The following is a 13,168-nucleotide window of genomic DNA, read 5'->3' as shown; positions in this document are numbered from 1 at the left end:
TAAAAAAACCTTTCACTTTTATATCCTCATCGTTTGTTTAATACAATTTTAATACTGTATTGATGTATTGTTGTTTGTAATGTTTGAAATTAATTTAGCACAATACAATCAGCACACTGTTTCAGCACATTAGAATTCAGCACATGTGCTGGTTTAGCATATCAGGTTGTTTAGCACAGTCATGTGCAAACGTGCTAAAACTGGAGACATTCGTTTAGCACGGTTTTCTGTGCTAAATCAGCACATCTTTTTTCTCTGTGTAACTAGTTTTAGATAGCTAGTGCAACTATTCAGTCGTACCTTGTTCTATTAAACTTAGCTCGCTCGTATGCAGCTGCATGCTAATTATTCCCGGACACTTCGCATGCGCTATAAAAATCTGTTCCAATTATACCCGGACAATTTCCTGTCCAGAACATAATTATGCTGTACTTTATCTGGTAATCTGCTTATTCAGTGTCTTCTAACTTTATTGCATGAAACTCTTTTTACAACCTCAACTTAAATCTTCTGTCACTTGCAGTTGCACCTCGAGGGGAAGCTCAGAGTTCTGGAGAATTGGACCAACAGCTATGATAAGTCAGCGCTACCAAAGGTGAGCTCAATCACTTTTAAGAATAAATGTATTTGAGCAGTAATTGGTCGCCAGAGTTGAGAGAGCTGAGATCTCACTAGGGAAAAGTAAAATTGTTTCTTATATAGTTTTAATCGAGTTGGTAGAAGAAATCATATTTTCAGAAGGCCCTAACACCTTGTAGGCTTTAGCTGATATGAAGTTGTAGTAAGCCTCCCATTTCAGACACAAACAGTCCAATTAAGATCTTCTTATCAGAGAGTACCTGCATTTCATGTGACTCATCAATAGCAACTGAATGCCATGGCCTACCATTGATGCTCACAACAAAAGCCCCTTGCTGGTACATTGCTAAGATGGTGGTGGGCATTTCAAGCAAATCAGCAATATGGGTGTGAGATTATTCTCTGATACGTTTGATGGTCAAACGCTGTGAAAATAGATGCCATTTTCTTTATGCATGATCCAGCCAGTGTGTATGTGGAGGGTTGGGCAGGTTATCTAGAGGAGCAGAGGAGCAGATGTTCATTTGTATACTTTTAGATTCGTTAAAATGTTGTACACCAAGTGGTGTGTGGTGTTTTATTGGTGAGCATTTTTAGTTAGTTATGTAGTACGAATAAAATAGTGCATGTATTTCGTGCTTGTGCACAGTTCAATTCCAGTGCCTTACAATTCTCATTCTCCTCACAGCAGCTGTCCGGACGGAGGACCATGTGTCCGAGTCTTCTCTCACGTGACACTACGTCCCACCAGTCCTGGTCTGAGGCCCCTCCCCCCACAACCTCCTCTCTCACTTTATCATCACTCAAATCCTCAACCAAGTCCGTATCTTTTGCTCCAAGATCATGTGACGAGTCCTTCAAAGTGCACTTCACTCCTACCAGGTTCATGAAGTTCCTGAATGAGCAGGAGGTGAGAGGAGGAATGTTTTCATATTTTACTTTAATAACCCTTTACCTGTCAATGTGCAATGTTGTTTGAGAGTAGATTTTACCAAATGCATTATTTTGTTTTCATACCTCCTAGATTGGCAGTGAGAAGAAGTCCAGTCCTCTAGACAGTATCAGAGGGCCTCCCTCGTTCCTACACCACCCACAGAGGTGAGAGATACACATGTGCAGTGGTTAGAATATTCACTGGACTTTAATCAAAATCGATCTACTATTTGCTAACTACAGTCCAACTTTAAGCTGACCTTTATTTCAAAGTGGGAGAATACCATTAAATTTCATTGCCAGATTTTCAGTAGTTGACTGTACATGCACGTCACTGTTGTATGTCGAGTATTCTCCACCTGGCAGCAACTTATTGATGTTCCCCTGTCAGGTTGAGGAAAAGAGTGAGACCATTCAATGTCTAGAGGATGACCTGCTGAGGGAGTTGGAGGAGAAGCTGCTCGAGAGGTCTCAAATCATGGACCCGGGTGTCATGGCTGAGAATTGGAACTGGCTAACAGCAACTCAGATGTGAGTTTTGCATGTACATGTATGCACTCGGTGAATACTGTATAATTATGCCTTGAGGCGTAGCCGCACGAGGGATACGGTAAAGCTGACTGTGTGTGTGTGTGTGTGTGTGTGTGTGTGTGTGTGTGTGTGTGTGTGTATTCCAGCTGTAACTGCTCAACGGTTGCAATGCGACAAAAACTAACAGCTTCTATGGCTTCTAGCCACGTTTTCTTGGATTTTGTTTCGTGGATTAGCAAACTAAGGCTTCTTTCTCGAGTTATGACTAGTTTGACCCACATTGAAGGCTGTTGCAGTCTCTTCAGAATCTTTCGTAGAATCATCTGTTCGCACAAAATTTCTATTCAACTTATAAGTTAGCCTTGCACTAAAGCGCTAGCTTTTTGTTAGCTAAGAGCCAGAAAAGAGATTTTATGGTGTTATTAGCTATAGACTATAGTAGCCATTTGTTCTCTTTGCAGACACCCATTATTCTTGTGTAGATTTAATATGCATGCAAGCTCATCCCCACATGTGAGATAATCCAGATCCTGATAACAATAGATGTACACAAGTCTGTGTAACACAATAGATGCATGTAACACCAGTCTTTTCTACTTTGTGCAAATACTACTGAATATAAGCCTCATGATCCAAATTCTCTATTACTATTCTGTACAGATTGTGCATTTGACAAAGGTTTGCTCCCACTGTTTGGCTACAGGTCATATAAATAACATGCTCTATCTTTGAAGATTGATTATTCATCAAGCCATCAGATAGGCTTCTGTTTCCATTCAGCTCCTCTCCTATTCTATTTGTAATTCAATTCTGTCAACAGTAATACATTATGTAATTACCTCTTCACCTCTCTAACACTCTCATAGTTTGAGAGAAAGCGAAACATGGCGAGAGGCATTAGCACAGCGCAGCTTGCAGCACTCGTTAATACATGTACAGTAGACTCTAGTTAATCCGGCACAGTGAAGCTTGGCCAGAATAGCGAAGTGGTTTAAAATAGCCACGGCTTAAGGGGGGAATGGACCATAAATATATGTTCCACTAATCCTGCCAAAACGTCAGTAGTGTTTACATCATACCCAAGTTTTTACTATCAAAATGTAGCTTTTAGAGTACACTGTTAAGTGTGCTTAACACAAACATATAACTCGTACAGGGGGGGGGGGGGGTTACAAGGTATGTTTCAAAATGACTTAGGTTCATTTGTGATTTTTATCTTTGACAGTTGTGGTGTAAAAATAATCTAATTCATAGATAGTACTTGTCTGTGGTTGTGGTAAATTGTGAGGAATTTTAATTTTGTTTCAATTGGGTATCCAGTAAAGTACCTAAGTTATTATTTAGCGAATCTAATAACTAATGACATCATCACATTAGTACTACATGTCATCACATTAGCAAGTTAAGCATGATGTAATCATTTAAACAAAAGTGGGCATATAGCCAAACATTTTGTGACGCGCTTACGCACTCCCAAATCTCCCCCCCCCCCCCACCCCCAACTTGTTATCCTAGATGAAACCCTGTTAGTGTATTGGAGAGTACAAGAATGATTTGTCAGAACAATCTCATGTACCTCTTTGATAAACATACACTAACTGTGTTGTACTGACTTTCATTGAATCACACTGTATCACACGTCACTCCCCTTGCAGCTGTACAATGAAGTACATAGCTGCGATAAAATCCTTCAATGTTGTGGATAGGCAATCAGCTGTCTACTGACCAGGTGTGTGTGGGCGGGGAATTGTGCGCTCAATAAGTGATAATCCTTATTAGTTGCTTAAAACCTGATACACAATTTCAGTCAATCAATTTTTACATGCCCCACTATTTTTACATGCCCCACAGAGACGTAACCTATAGCTGTGCTCCATTTACCTCGGCTGGAAAAAAGGTGAGTCAATTAGTGACTTTCTATGACATTTATTCCCGAAACTGAATCTTATGACTCCGAAACTGAATCTTAATAATTATGACTCTCACTGTTCCCCCCCCCACAGAGAGTTCTTCCTGCGAGCATCGACTGTGGACCCCCCGGACAGATAGCTGGGTATCGATGCGTACTCTGACGTGATCAAACCAGTGAGGCTATTGACTTATTTTATGCCTCTATGTGTAACGTTGAGCTCTATGTTAACACTCCCCTAGGTTCAGAAATGTTGTGTATACCAGTTGAAGTGTTTCACTGCCCTCTCTTCTCCCCACACAGGACCTCCTTCAGCTGCAATACGAGGGCCTGGCAATCATGAAGATGTTTAGAAGATGTTTGGGAGGGCTAAAGTGAACGTTAATTTGCTCATCTTCCTCATAATTATATGAACAAAAGGCATCAGAGCGTTAAATTGGATTTTCACTAGCAAATTGCTTTGTGTTCATTGACAATTTACTGTGCATGTGAGCATTTATCATTATTACCAGGAGAAGCCCTTGTTATGCCTCGAGGCGTAGCCGCACGAGGGCTACGGTAAAGCTGACTGTGTGTGTGTGTCTGTGTGTTGTTCAAGGAGAAGCCCTTGTTATTGCTGTGCTATTGACAAGTTGTAATTAATTAACAACATTTGTTTTTATAGTGTCTAACATAATTATATATACTAGTATATAATACTTCACTACTTTTCTCTATGCATTTAAATTGTCATTGAATGCATTATGGCAGAATTAAAATCAATTGTCAAAACTGTATGAATAACAATCAATCTCAATTAATAATCAATCAATTAATAAACATAATTAATCTCGGGTAAACAACAATTATCACACATCAATCTCGGGTAGTCCATTTCTCTTCCTCTCTTTGTTAGTGTCCCTGAATACTGTCTCGATACAGGATCTTAGGTGGTCGGGTATCAACAATCGTGTCAGTTCAGAGCAGTGGGTGGTTAGATGTCTGGCAAGCGTCTTCATTCCATCTTCTGTTATTGAGTCATTACCATAAATGAACAGTGTTTCAATCTTGTTGATCAGTCCAGTTGATAGTTCCTCGATACTCTGATCAGTCAGTTCACAGTTACCCAATCCCAATGTTCTCAGAGTCTTATTGACTGCAAGTCCAGCAGCAATGTGACGACAGCTAGTCACTGTGTTACCAGACAAATTAAGATGTTCGAGGGAATTGTTTGTATTCAGAAGTTGATAGAGGGCAGCTCCATTGTCGTCTGATATTGTTAGTGAGCATTTGGTCAGGTGCAGGCGCTTTAATGATATGTTCGCTGAGAAGGCCTCACAGAGTGTGCTAAGTCCACTGTTACCAATGGCATTATTAAACAAATCCAATTCAGATATTGAAATAGTGTTCTCGATAATCTCAGCGATGTGTATCCCTTCTGTAGGAATATCATTATTAGAGTTGGGACACTTGGAGAGTCCTCGTGCCAGAAATTTGCAGCCTTGTTCACTAATAGAGCAACTTCTGAGGCGAAGTGTGAATCCATTACTGGTGTTGGAACAAGCTGATACGAAATATCCAACAGAGAGGCAGTTGATAGGATTCATTGTAGTGCTATCAAGATTTAGATTGTGATTAAGAAGATTAGCCACAAACACACACAGTTGCGAGTCTTCAGCTTCGTACAAACAATTGATGAGGGACAACAAAAGGGGCTTCGGCTCACCATACTTCTCTTTCTCAGTTTTGACAACCTTTCTGACCAGATCAAAAACAGTGGCTGGAACTGGACACAAGAATCGAGGTAGCTTGCTGAGGATTGGTCTACTTGTACTCAGTTTGGTGATACCAGCATAAAACTGGAAGACTGCACTGAATCGAGGATTCCCAAACAGCTTCTGGAATACAGAGATTTGTTGCTTGGGAGACATGAGAGAGATGTGGATTGCTGCCAGTAGCTCTTGAATAGACAGGTGGAGAAAGCAGTAGTAAACCAAATGACCATCGCTAATGATACTGGGAACAGTTTGTAATAATCCAACGTTTGAAATGTCCTTCGTAATGCAAAGAGCGGCCAAATCACTGTCAGTAAATGTCGCTTTGTTTTTTTCGATCCCATGATATGCAAGTTGACACATTTGTACGGTCTGCATTCTGATTTCCGAGGGCAGTGAGTCTGGGGATGTGATGTCTCCCACTGGAGTGGTCTTCCCCAACTTCTCCTGGAGGTATCTCTTGAGAGAGCTCTGGACAATTGATGTGAATATCCCGTGGTTGGATGTTGGGAGGGAGTGGTTGTCAGAAAGGAAGCAATTAACGACAATGGAAGCATTGAGGGGGAGGTAGCAGCTACCTTCTACCACTGGGTTCTCTCGAATTCTCTCCAGTAGAGTCTGCACAGCTTGTGAGTCACCTTTCAGACACTCAGTGAAATACTGTTCTAGTTCATGTGGATTGAACCCCAACACTTCCACCCTGGACGAGACTAGTGGGTGGAGCTCAGCCGAAGATGATGGTCGAGATGTTATAATCATGGTGGATTTGTGTAGCGGACGTTCTTGTGACGTGCCTGGTCGAATTAGTTTGTTGATGATTGAGTCTCTAGGGAGGTCAGAAGAAAGTTCGTCCCATCCGTCCAGCACCCACAGTACACCTTTGCCGTACAATGACATAATTGCAGTCTCTATTTCATTAGCCATCGCTTTGTTTGTGCAGGGAAGTAAGTCAGAAATTGTAATGGCTTCTCTAACGAGGGGATCTCTCAGTCTGACAAGGATTGCAATATCGAATTCTTGGAACAGTTTCCCCTTTGCCCACTCCTGACAAATGTGTAGAGCAAGGGTGCTCTTGCCAGAGCCGGGAGCTCCTTCAATCAACACAAAGTGTCTTCTATCTCCAATCTCAGAGAAAATGTTCGTCAAGTTAACCGGAGTTTTTTTAAGTAAAATATCGTCAATTTTTCCTGTGATTGTTAGTTTAACAAATTCATCGTCGATTTTTCCTCTCTGTATTTTCTCTTTCTGAATCATGGCCAGTTTAAAGACTTTGTTTGTTGAGACGGGAGGCCATTGTGTGGCTGATGTGGAGTCTGGTTCTCTGTAGCGACTTTGTAGGTAGTCCCTGTACGAGGACAGCTTGTGGTTCAGCAGGACCCTCTCTTGAGAGTGGGGACACGAGGTGGTGGAGTCTGGAGAAACAAAACAATAGGTGAGTACCATTCCTGGTGATAGTAAATAGAGAATTGTATGTGTAACAATAGCAATTAAGTTGAAAGTCCCTTATTTGGTTGCAATCACTCCCACAACGTATGGTACCACAATGACCACACTCTCACATAACAGACTCACATTTGTCAGACAAGTACTTGCACACTTGAACAGCAACGTCTCCTTTGAGCAGGGAGAGTATGATGAGTAGCAGAGCTTGGAAGGTGGCTTGTAGTTGGTTCTTGTTCTGCCAGTATTCTAGGGCAAGTTTTATTCCGGCTTGAGTGCGGTTTAGACGTGTTTTAGCCTTCACTTCGCTGACGTCAGTTTTCTGTCCAGGCGACAGCTCCAGCTTTTCAAGATAATCATCAGTGTTATCGAAACATGCTGCTAACTCGGGTAGATCTGGTTCCTTTATTGCTGTATTGAGCTGCTCATCAGTCAGTTTCATTTCTGTCTTCAGATCGTCAATTGTGAGCTCTGAGAATAGATAAGCAAGCACACAAGGTTAGCAATCACCAATGAGAGTTTTATGCTTTAGCAATCATTGGGTTTATCCTTTATAGGAAACATGACAGTCTTTATACCTTGGTTCTGCTCTTTAGTGGCCATTCCAGCAAATAAATCTGTGCCTTGCAGCTAGCTCTCTCAGAAATATAATGGAGTACCAATTGCAACCAACACGGGCATGCGCAAGAAACACGTGGTCAGGCAGTCAGTGAAAGAATAGAAAACTTCTCTTCTGGGTCTATCCCATAATTCTCAAGATTTCTCTTGCTGATCTATCCTATAATTCTCTATATGAAGATGACCACTACCTCCTCGAGCACATCCTCAACTGGAACACCGCCCATCAGTTCCACCAACCCGACGACAACTCCGACAACTTTCAACACCATGATTGCCAATTCTGTCCAGGCAGCCCTCGGCGCGGTGTTACCAACGATCATCACCGCAATGGACCAGCGGATTCAGGCAGCAGTCCAACAACACCACCCCACAGCCGTCCCCTCATCAGTCTCACCATCAGTCCCACCCTCGATCCCAACCATCTCTGCTTCCGGCTCGGGTACCCCACGGAGTCCCACCTCAGGCCCTGTTGTCAGCACCGGAACGGCAGGTATGTCAAGTACCTCACTAGCACATGTTCCCCTCGTATCCACTAGTGCCCCCCGTACTCAAACCCGCATGAGCCTCCCCACATTACCGACGATACCAAGCATTATTCCATATACGGTCAATGTAGGCCAGAATGCCATCCCCATTCCCGACAAACTATCTAAAAAATCGGAAAATGAGGAATTTATCGAACTAGCTGAGTTCTTACCCGACTCGTTCGGGGGTACCTCAAACGATACGGGTGAGAAACCCAGAAGAAAGCGCAGGGTTGCCAACATATTACATAAAAACCTCTGCTCTACGTTTTACAAATAAATGCTAGGTCTACAATCAATCAAGACACAGAACTAGATCTAACTATGGCGACGTGCTTCTGCTGCCCCAAACCTCGCTACAAACGGCTGGTTGATGGGCTCTCCCACACCTGTGTCTGCTAATATAGACAAGCTGCTGTTCTTTGTTCAAACCTCCCCTGACCATCTGGACAATATTGGAGAGTACCTCGCTCTGAGACTGCGTCAGAGCCTGCAAAAGAGAGAGAAACGGGTTAGACGACTATTTCAGAGACATACCTGTACAGTATACAATATCGACATGTCATGTATAGCTAGTGAAATTTATCGACCATCCCTGTACCTCCGGAACAGAAAATGATGTATCTTATGTGGCTGGGAACTTTAAATGTTATATCTATGATACAACCAATGGCTTTCTCACAAACGTGGTACAAAATACCATTTTCATGCCTCTCCCTCCCCCCAGGCATGTGAGTGGCTCTGCAAGTGACGGAGAAGCTGCTGTCAGCCTGTGACTCACGAAAGCTCCAGTTGATTGTGGATAGCTACCTGGATATACTGCATAATATGCTGGAAACTAGCAACACAGAACTGGCCACCAATTCGGTGAGTAGGGGGGAGTGTGATGTGTGTGGGTGTGGGAGTGGGTGTGTGAGTAGAGTGTGTGGGTGGGTGGGTGAGTGCAGAGAGTGAACGTGTATCTTCACGATTAGATTGCATGTACATATACTTTTCATTTTGTTAATAGTGTATTGTGTATACAACACATTGACGACCCTTCCTCCGCACACACAGTTTGTGAAGTTTGCCGAGCGAGAGGAAGGGAACACCCCCTACCACAGACAGTACGACTTCCTCATCCACCGCTTTGCCTCTCTTAGCCTCACCAAGAATGTGGACAACGCCGACAATATCACGAGTATGTGTACATTTACTGTTTTGAAATGAGTTTGAGTGGCCACAGGTCGAAGTGTTAGGTGTCATATTTTAACTGTACTGCCCTTAGGGTGCTCTGCCACATGCATAACTTGTGATCACATTGCTTTCATCACCAACTCCACCCCTCCCCACTACACCTCACACAGGACGCAGATGGCTGGGTTGCAAGGGCTGAGGGGAGTGATAAAGAAGATTGTTTGGCAAGACAACCTCCAGATGAACATTTGGGACCTAGATCACATGAACAAGATAGTGCCGCCCTTCCTCTTCAATATGCACAGTCAGTGTCGTCCAGTCAAGGTATACTGTCTAGGAAAGTCACTACAATTTGCTTCAGTTCTACTCCTGGAGCACTGGCTAATACACATACTTCAATGAGTAAATGTTGATAGCCTCAGTTTGTATCAAACTTACCTATTGATGGCCTTAGATAATTATACAGTGTGTGCCAATAGTAACCTCCCTCCCTCCCTCCCACTCTGACAGAGAGTCTGGTGAGATCCAGCCTGTTGTGGAGGAGGGGGACAGTCTGGGAGGGTACTCTCAGGATAGTCTCACTGAGCTCATCACTTTTGCCGGACTCTCTCACATCGACAGTGTCCTCAAGCCAATACTGCAGTAAGTCAAGGTATACTATAATTATGTAATAAAATGAATAGTCTCTACAAGTTTTTCGTTGCTTTTTGCTTTGTTCTGTTATGTAACATTGATAGCTTTCAGGTCCAACATACTCTTGATTTATTCTTGATCAATTGTTCCCTCCAGTAGACATGTGTATCCCCCACGAAGACAGCGGGTAATTATAGCAGGTAATTTTCGTGGGCAAGCTGACCTCCACGAAATTTTAACGTAGGCGTGGCTTACCGGAATGCAGTGCAGGCAACGAGACTAAACAAATTTTTACTCACAAAAACCACCGTTTTCCGAGTTGAACGAATTTTTTACTCCACGAAAACTACCCGCTATACGGTACCTACATGTACATGTGTATTGTACTTTCCACTCACATGTACCCCCCACACCCTCCCGTGTACATGTGTATTGTACTTTCTACTCACATGTACCCCCCACACCCCCCCCCCGTGTACATGTGTATTGTACTTTCTACTCACATGTACCCCCCACAGCCCCCAGTGTACAGTATCTATCATGTACCCCCACAGCCCCCCAGTGTACAGTATCTATCATGTACCCCCCACAGCCCCCCAGTGTACAGTATCTATCATGTACCCCCACACACCCCCCCCGTGTACAGTATCTATCATGTACCCCCCACGCCCCCCAGTGTACAGTATCCACACACATGTACAACCCACATCCCCCCAGTGTACAGTATCCACACACATGTACCCCCCACAGCCCCCCAGTGTACAGTATCCACACACATGTACCCCCTACAGCCTCCAAGTGTACAGTATCTATCATGTACCCCCCACAGCCCCCAGTGTACAGTATCCACTGTACATGTACCCCCACAGCCCCCCAGTGTACATTATCCACTTACATGTACCCCCACAGCCCCCCAGTGTTCATTATCCACTGTACATGTACCCCCACGCCCCACAGCCCCCCAGTGTACATTATCCACTGTACATGTACCCCCACGCCCCACAGCCCCCCAGTGTACATTATCCACTTACATGTACCCCCACAGCCCCCCAGTGTTCATTATCCACTGTACATGTACCCCCACGCCCCCCAGTTTACATTATCTATCATGTACCCCCCACAGCCCCCCAGTGTACATTATCCACTGTACATGTACCCCCACAGCCTCCTAGGGTAACATTATCCACTTACATGTACCCCCACAGAGACAGGATCGGTACAAGGCCGTCCAGTCGCTGGTGGACCACCTGGATGCCAAGATGAAGGAGTCCTGGGAGACCAAACAAGGGATCCTCAGCACACTCTCTAAGTGTGTTGCCGTGGCAGCAGACAGCTCTCTAGGTGAGTCTCCATGGTAGAGTACTTGTATGGTTGCAACACTACTTTTGGGCCATTTTCTAAAGAAGGCTATACGCATTTATTCTTCATACGTAGATGCTTTCATAGCTGTTATTAAAGTTTGTACATGACATTGTATGTTTTGACACTACGTACCGTCAGGAGCACATTACAGAAGGAGCGTCTAACTGTGCATGGGTTCGGAAATCGCATCTCGTGTGCTTTCCTAAACGCCGCATTGCCTTATAAGAAAAGTGTGTAAGTACTGTGTACATAAAGTACGGACCGCGGTCAGCCTGTGAATATCATTATAAATGGATTTTGTTTGTAATTCAGCAGCAGGAGAGCTAGGTTGATCCAGAAAGAGCTAAAATGAATAGCTAGATCTTTGATGGATGTTGGTATACATCATGGAAGAGGCTGTCATCGGTAAGGTACAGAAAGTTCTAAAATACGAGCATATCCAGTCACTTTGTACAGAGAAAGTTTGCTAGACTTAGACTAACACATACTAGGCGTTTTGTTTTTGCAGTAGGGAGTCTTACTGGGATTGTTAGAAGAGAGAGCTTACTACTAGGCCTATAGCTAGCTAGCTAGCTGTAGCTTTTCACTTTTATTGACCTATGCTTGGTAAAAGTGCACCGTCAGCTCAATTAGCACTCGCCCGCAGACCCACTTAGTGGTTTTGCATATAAGGTCATGCTTTGCAAACTTCCACGAGATGCGATTTCCGAGGTCAGACGCTCCTTCTGTAATGTGCTCCTGGTACCGTATTACTAGAATATTTTGCTGGTGAAAAACCTTTTCGAATGAGCCAAATCAACAGAAAATTTGACCCTTTGCGATCTAACTATTGTGTTCTGGCAAGGATCGTGTGTATTTACTAGTAATAATTTTTAGGTTTTGCGGATATTATTGTTGCGAATTGATCAACCCTTCGCAAAATTCGTAAATGTTTGATGCTCGCAAAACATTCTAGTAATACGGTAGTGTGGTTTAATTCCACGCTTTAATCTGCATACATGTATTTACATTACTTAGCTTGTGTCCACTCATGCAGGTCCGTCTGTACTGGATATATTCCGTACACTGGTCCGCCACCTCCGTATCTCAATAGAAACCGTTTCAGAAGGCCCCTCTGACCTCACGTCCTCTCTGACCTTTCAGCAATCCATCACTATCACTGTGGGGGAGTTTGCAGGAGTCCTTCCCGACTATCATAAGCCAGATATACTGGGGCTCATCAACTCTTATGTACCCGTGGCCTCAGGGGGTCTTGATAGCGGAGCCACCACTGGACTGTCTGTACATCCTCTGGCACCTCAGGACACTCAAAACAGGTGAGAATGATATTATACAGCTTTTGCTTCATGTAGCTATTTGTGTACATGTATGTGTTTAGTTTCCTGTCATAAACACTGTTTGTACATATACGTGTTCTCTGATTCTGGTGCCTTCGTGAATCCTGTTTATAGCAGTAACCTTTGAGTAGATTATAGAGGATGATCTGCGTATAATTATGTGACCATGCACAATAGACTGCATGCATTACTAAGTGTTTATGCTTCCATAATTGTATACTCTCCTTTATTATGCAGCCCCATGTTGACTACCTCCCTGGTTATTAGCAGAGTTCGTCTATTATGAACTCTCTTGCTAACAGTTTGACCCTTTACCAGTAAATTTGGTAATGATCATCACATGTATTTTCTCTCAATACTAATTACAAT

General features: G+C 43.4%; 1 protein-coding gene and 1 long non-coding RNA gene across 4 annotated transcripts; one reads left to right on the top strand and one right to left on the bottom strand.

Moving 5' to 3' along the window:
- Positions 1-4,761: 4,761 nt before the first annotated feature.
- On the bottom strand, positions 4,762-7,683 carry LOC135339144 (NACHT, LRR and PYD domains-containing protein 3-like). The gene is made up of 2 exons (XM_064535285.1): positions 7,279-7,683; positions 4,762-7,118 (listed from the first exon to the last, which is right to left on the bottom strand). The coding sequence occupies exons 1-2, from the start codon at positions 7,586-7,588 to the stop codon at positions 4,801-4,803; spliced, it is 2,628 nt and encodes an 875-aa protein (XP_064391355.1). The 5' UTR covers positions 7,589-7,683; the 3' UTR covers positions 4,762-4,800.
- A 1,652-nt stretch (positions 7,684-9,335) lies between these two features.
- On the top strand, positions 9,336-12,761 carry LOC135339220 (uncharacterized). Of its 3 annotated transcripts, XR_010395927.1 has the most exons (5): positions 9,336-9,471; positions 9,638-9,791; positions 9,978-10,119; positions 10,257-10,460; positions 11,306-12,761. It is a non-coding gene; the product is annotated as an uncharacterized LOC135339220 (long non-coding RNA). The 3 variants fall into 3 exon arrangements; XR_010395928.1 differs by lacking the exon at positions 11,306-12,761 and having other exon boundaries at positions 9,978-10,109; positions 10,257-10,620; XR_010395926.1 differs by lacking the exon at positions 11,306-12,761 and having other exon boundaries at positions 10,257-10,620.
- The last annotated feature ends 407 nt before the right edge of the window (positions 12,762-13,168 follow it).

This window comes from Halichondria panicea, chromosome 7 (assembly GCF_963675165.1).
Source record: "Halichondria panicea chromosome 7, odHalPani1.1, whole genome shotgun sequence".
Classification (NCBI taxonomy): domain Eukaryota; kingdom Metazoa; phylum Porifera; class Demospongiae; order Suberitida; family Halichondriidae; genus Halichondria; species Halichondria panicea.
The sequence above is the reverse complement of the archived record's forward strand: the minus strand, read 5'-3'. Positions and strand labels throughout refer to the sequence as shown.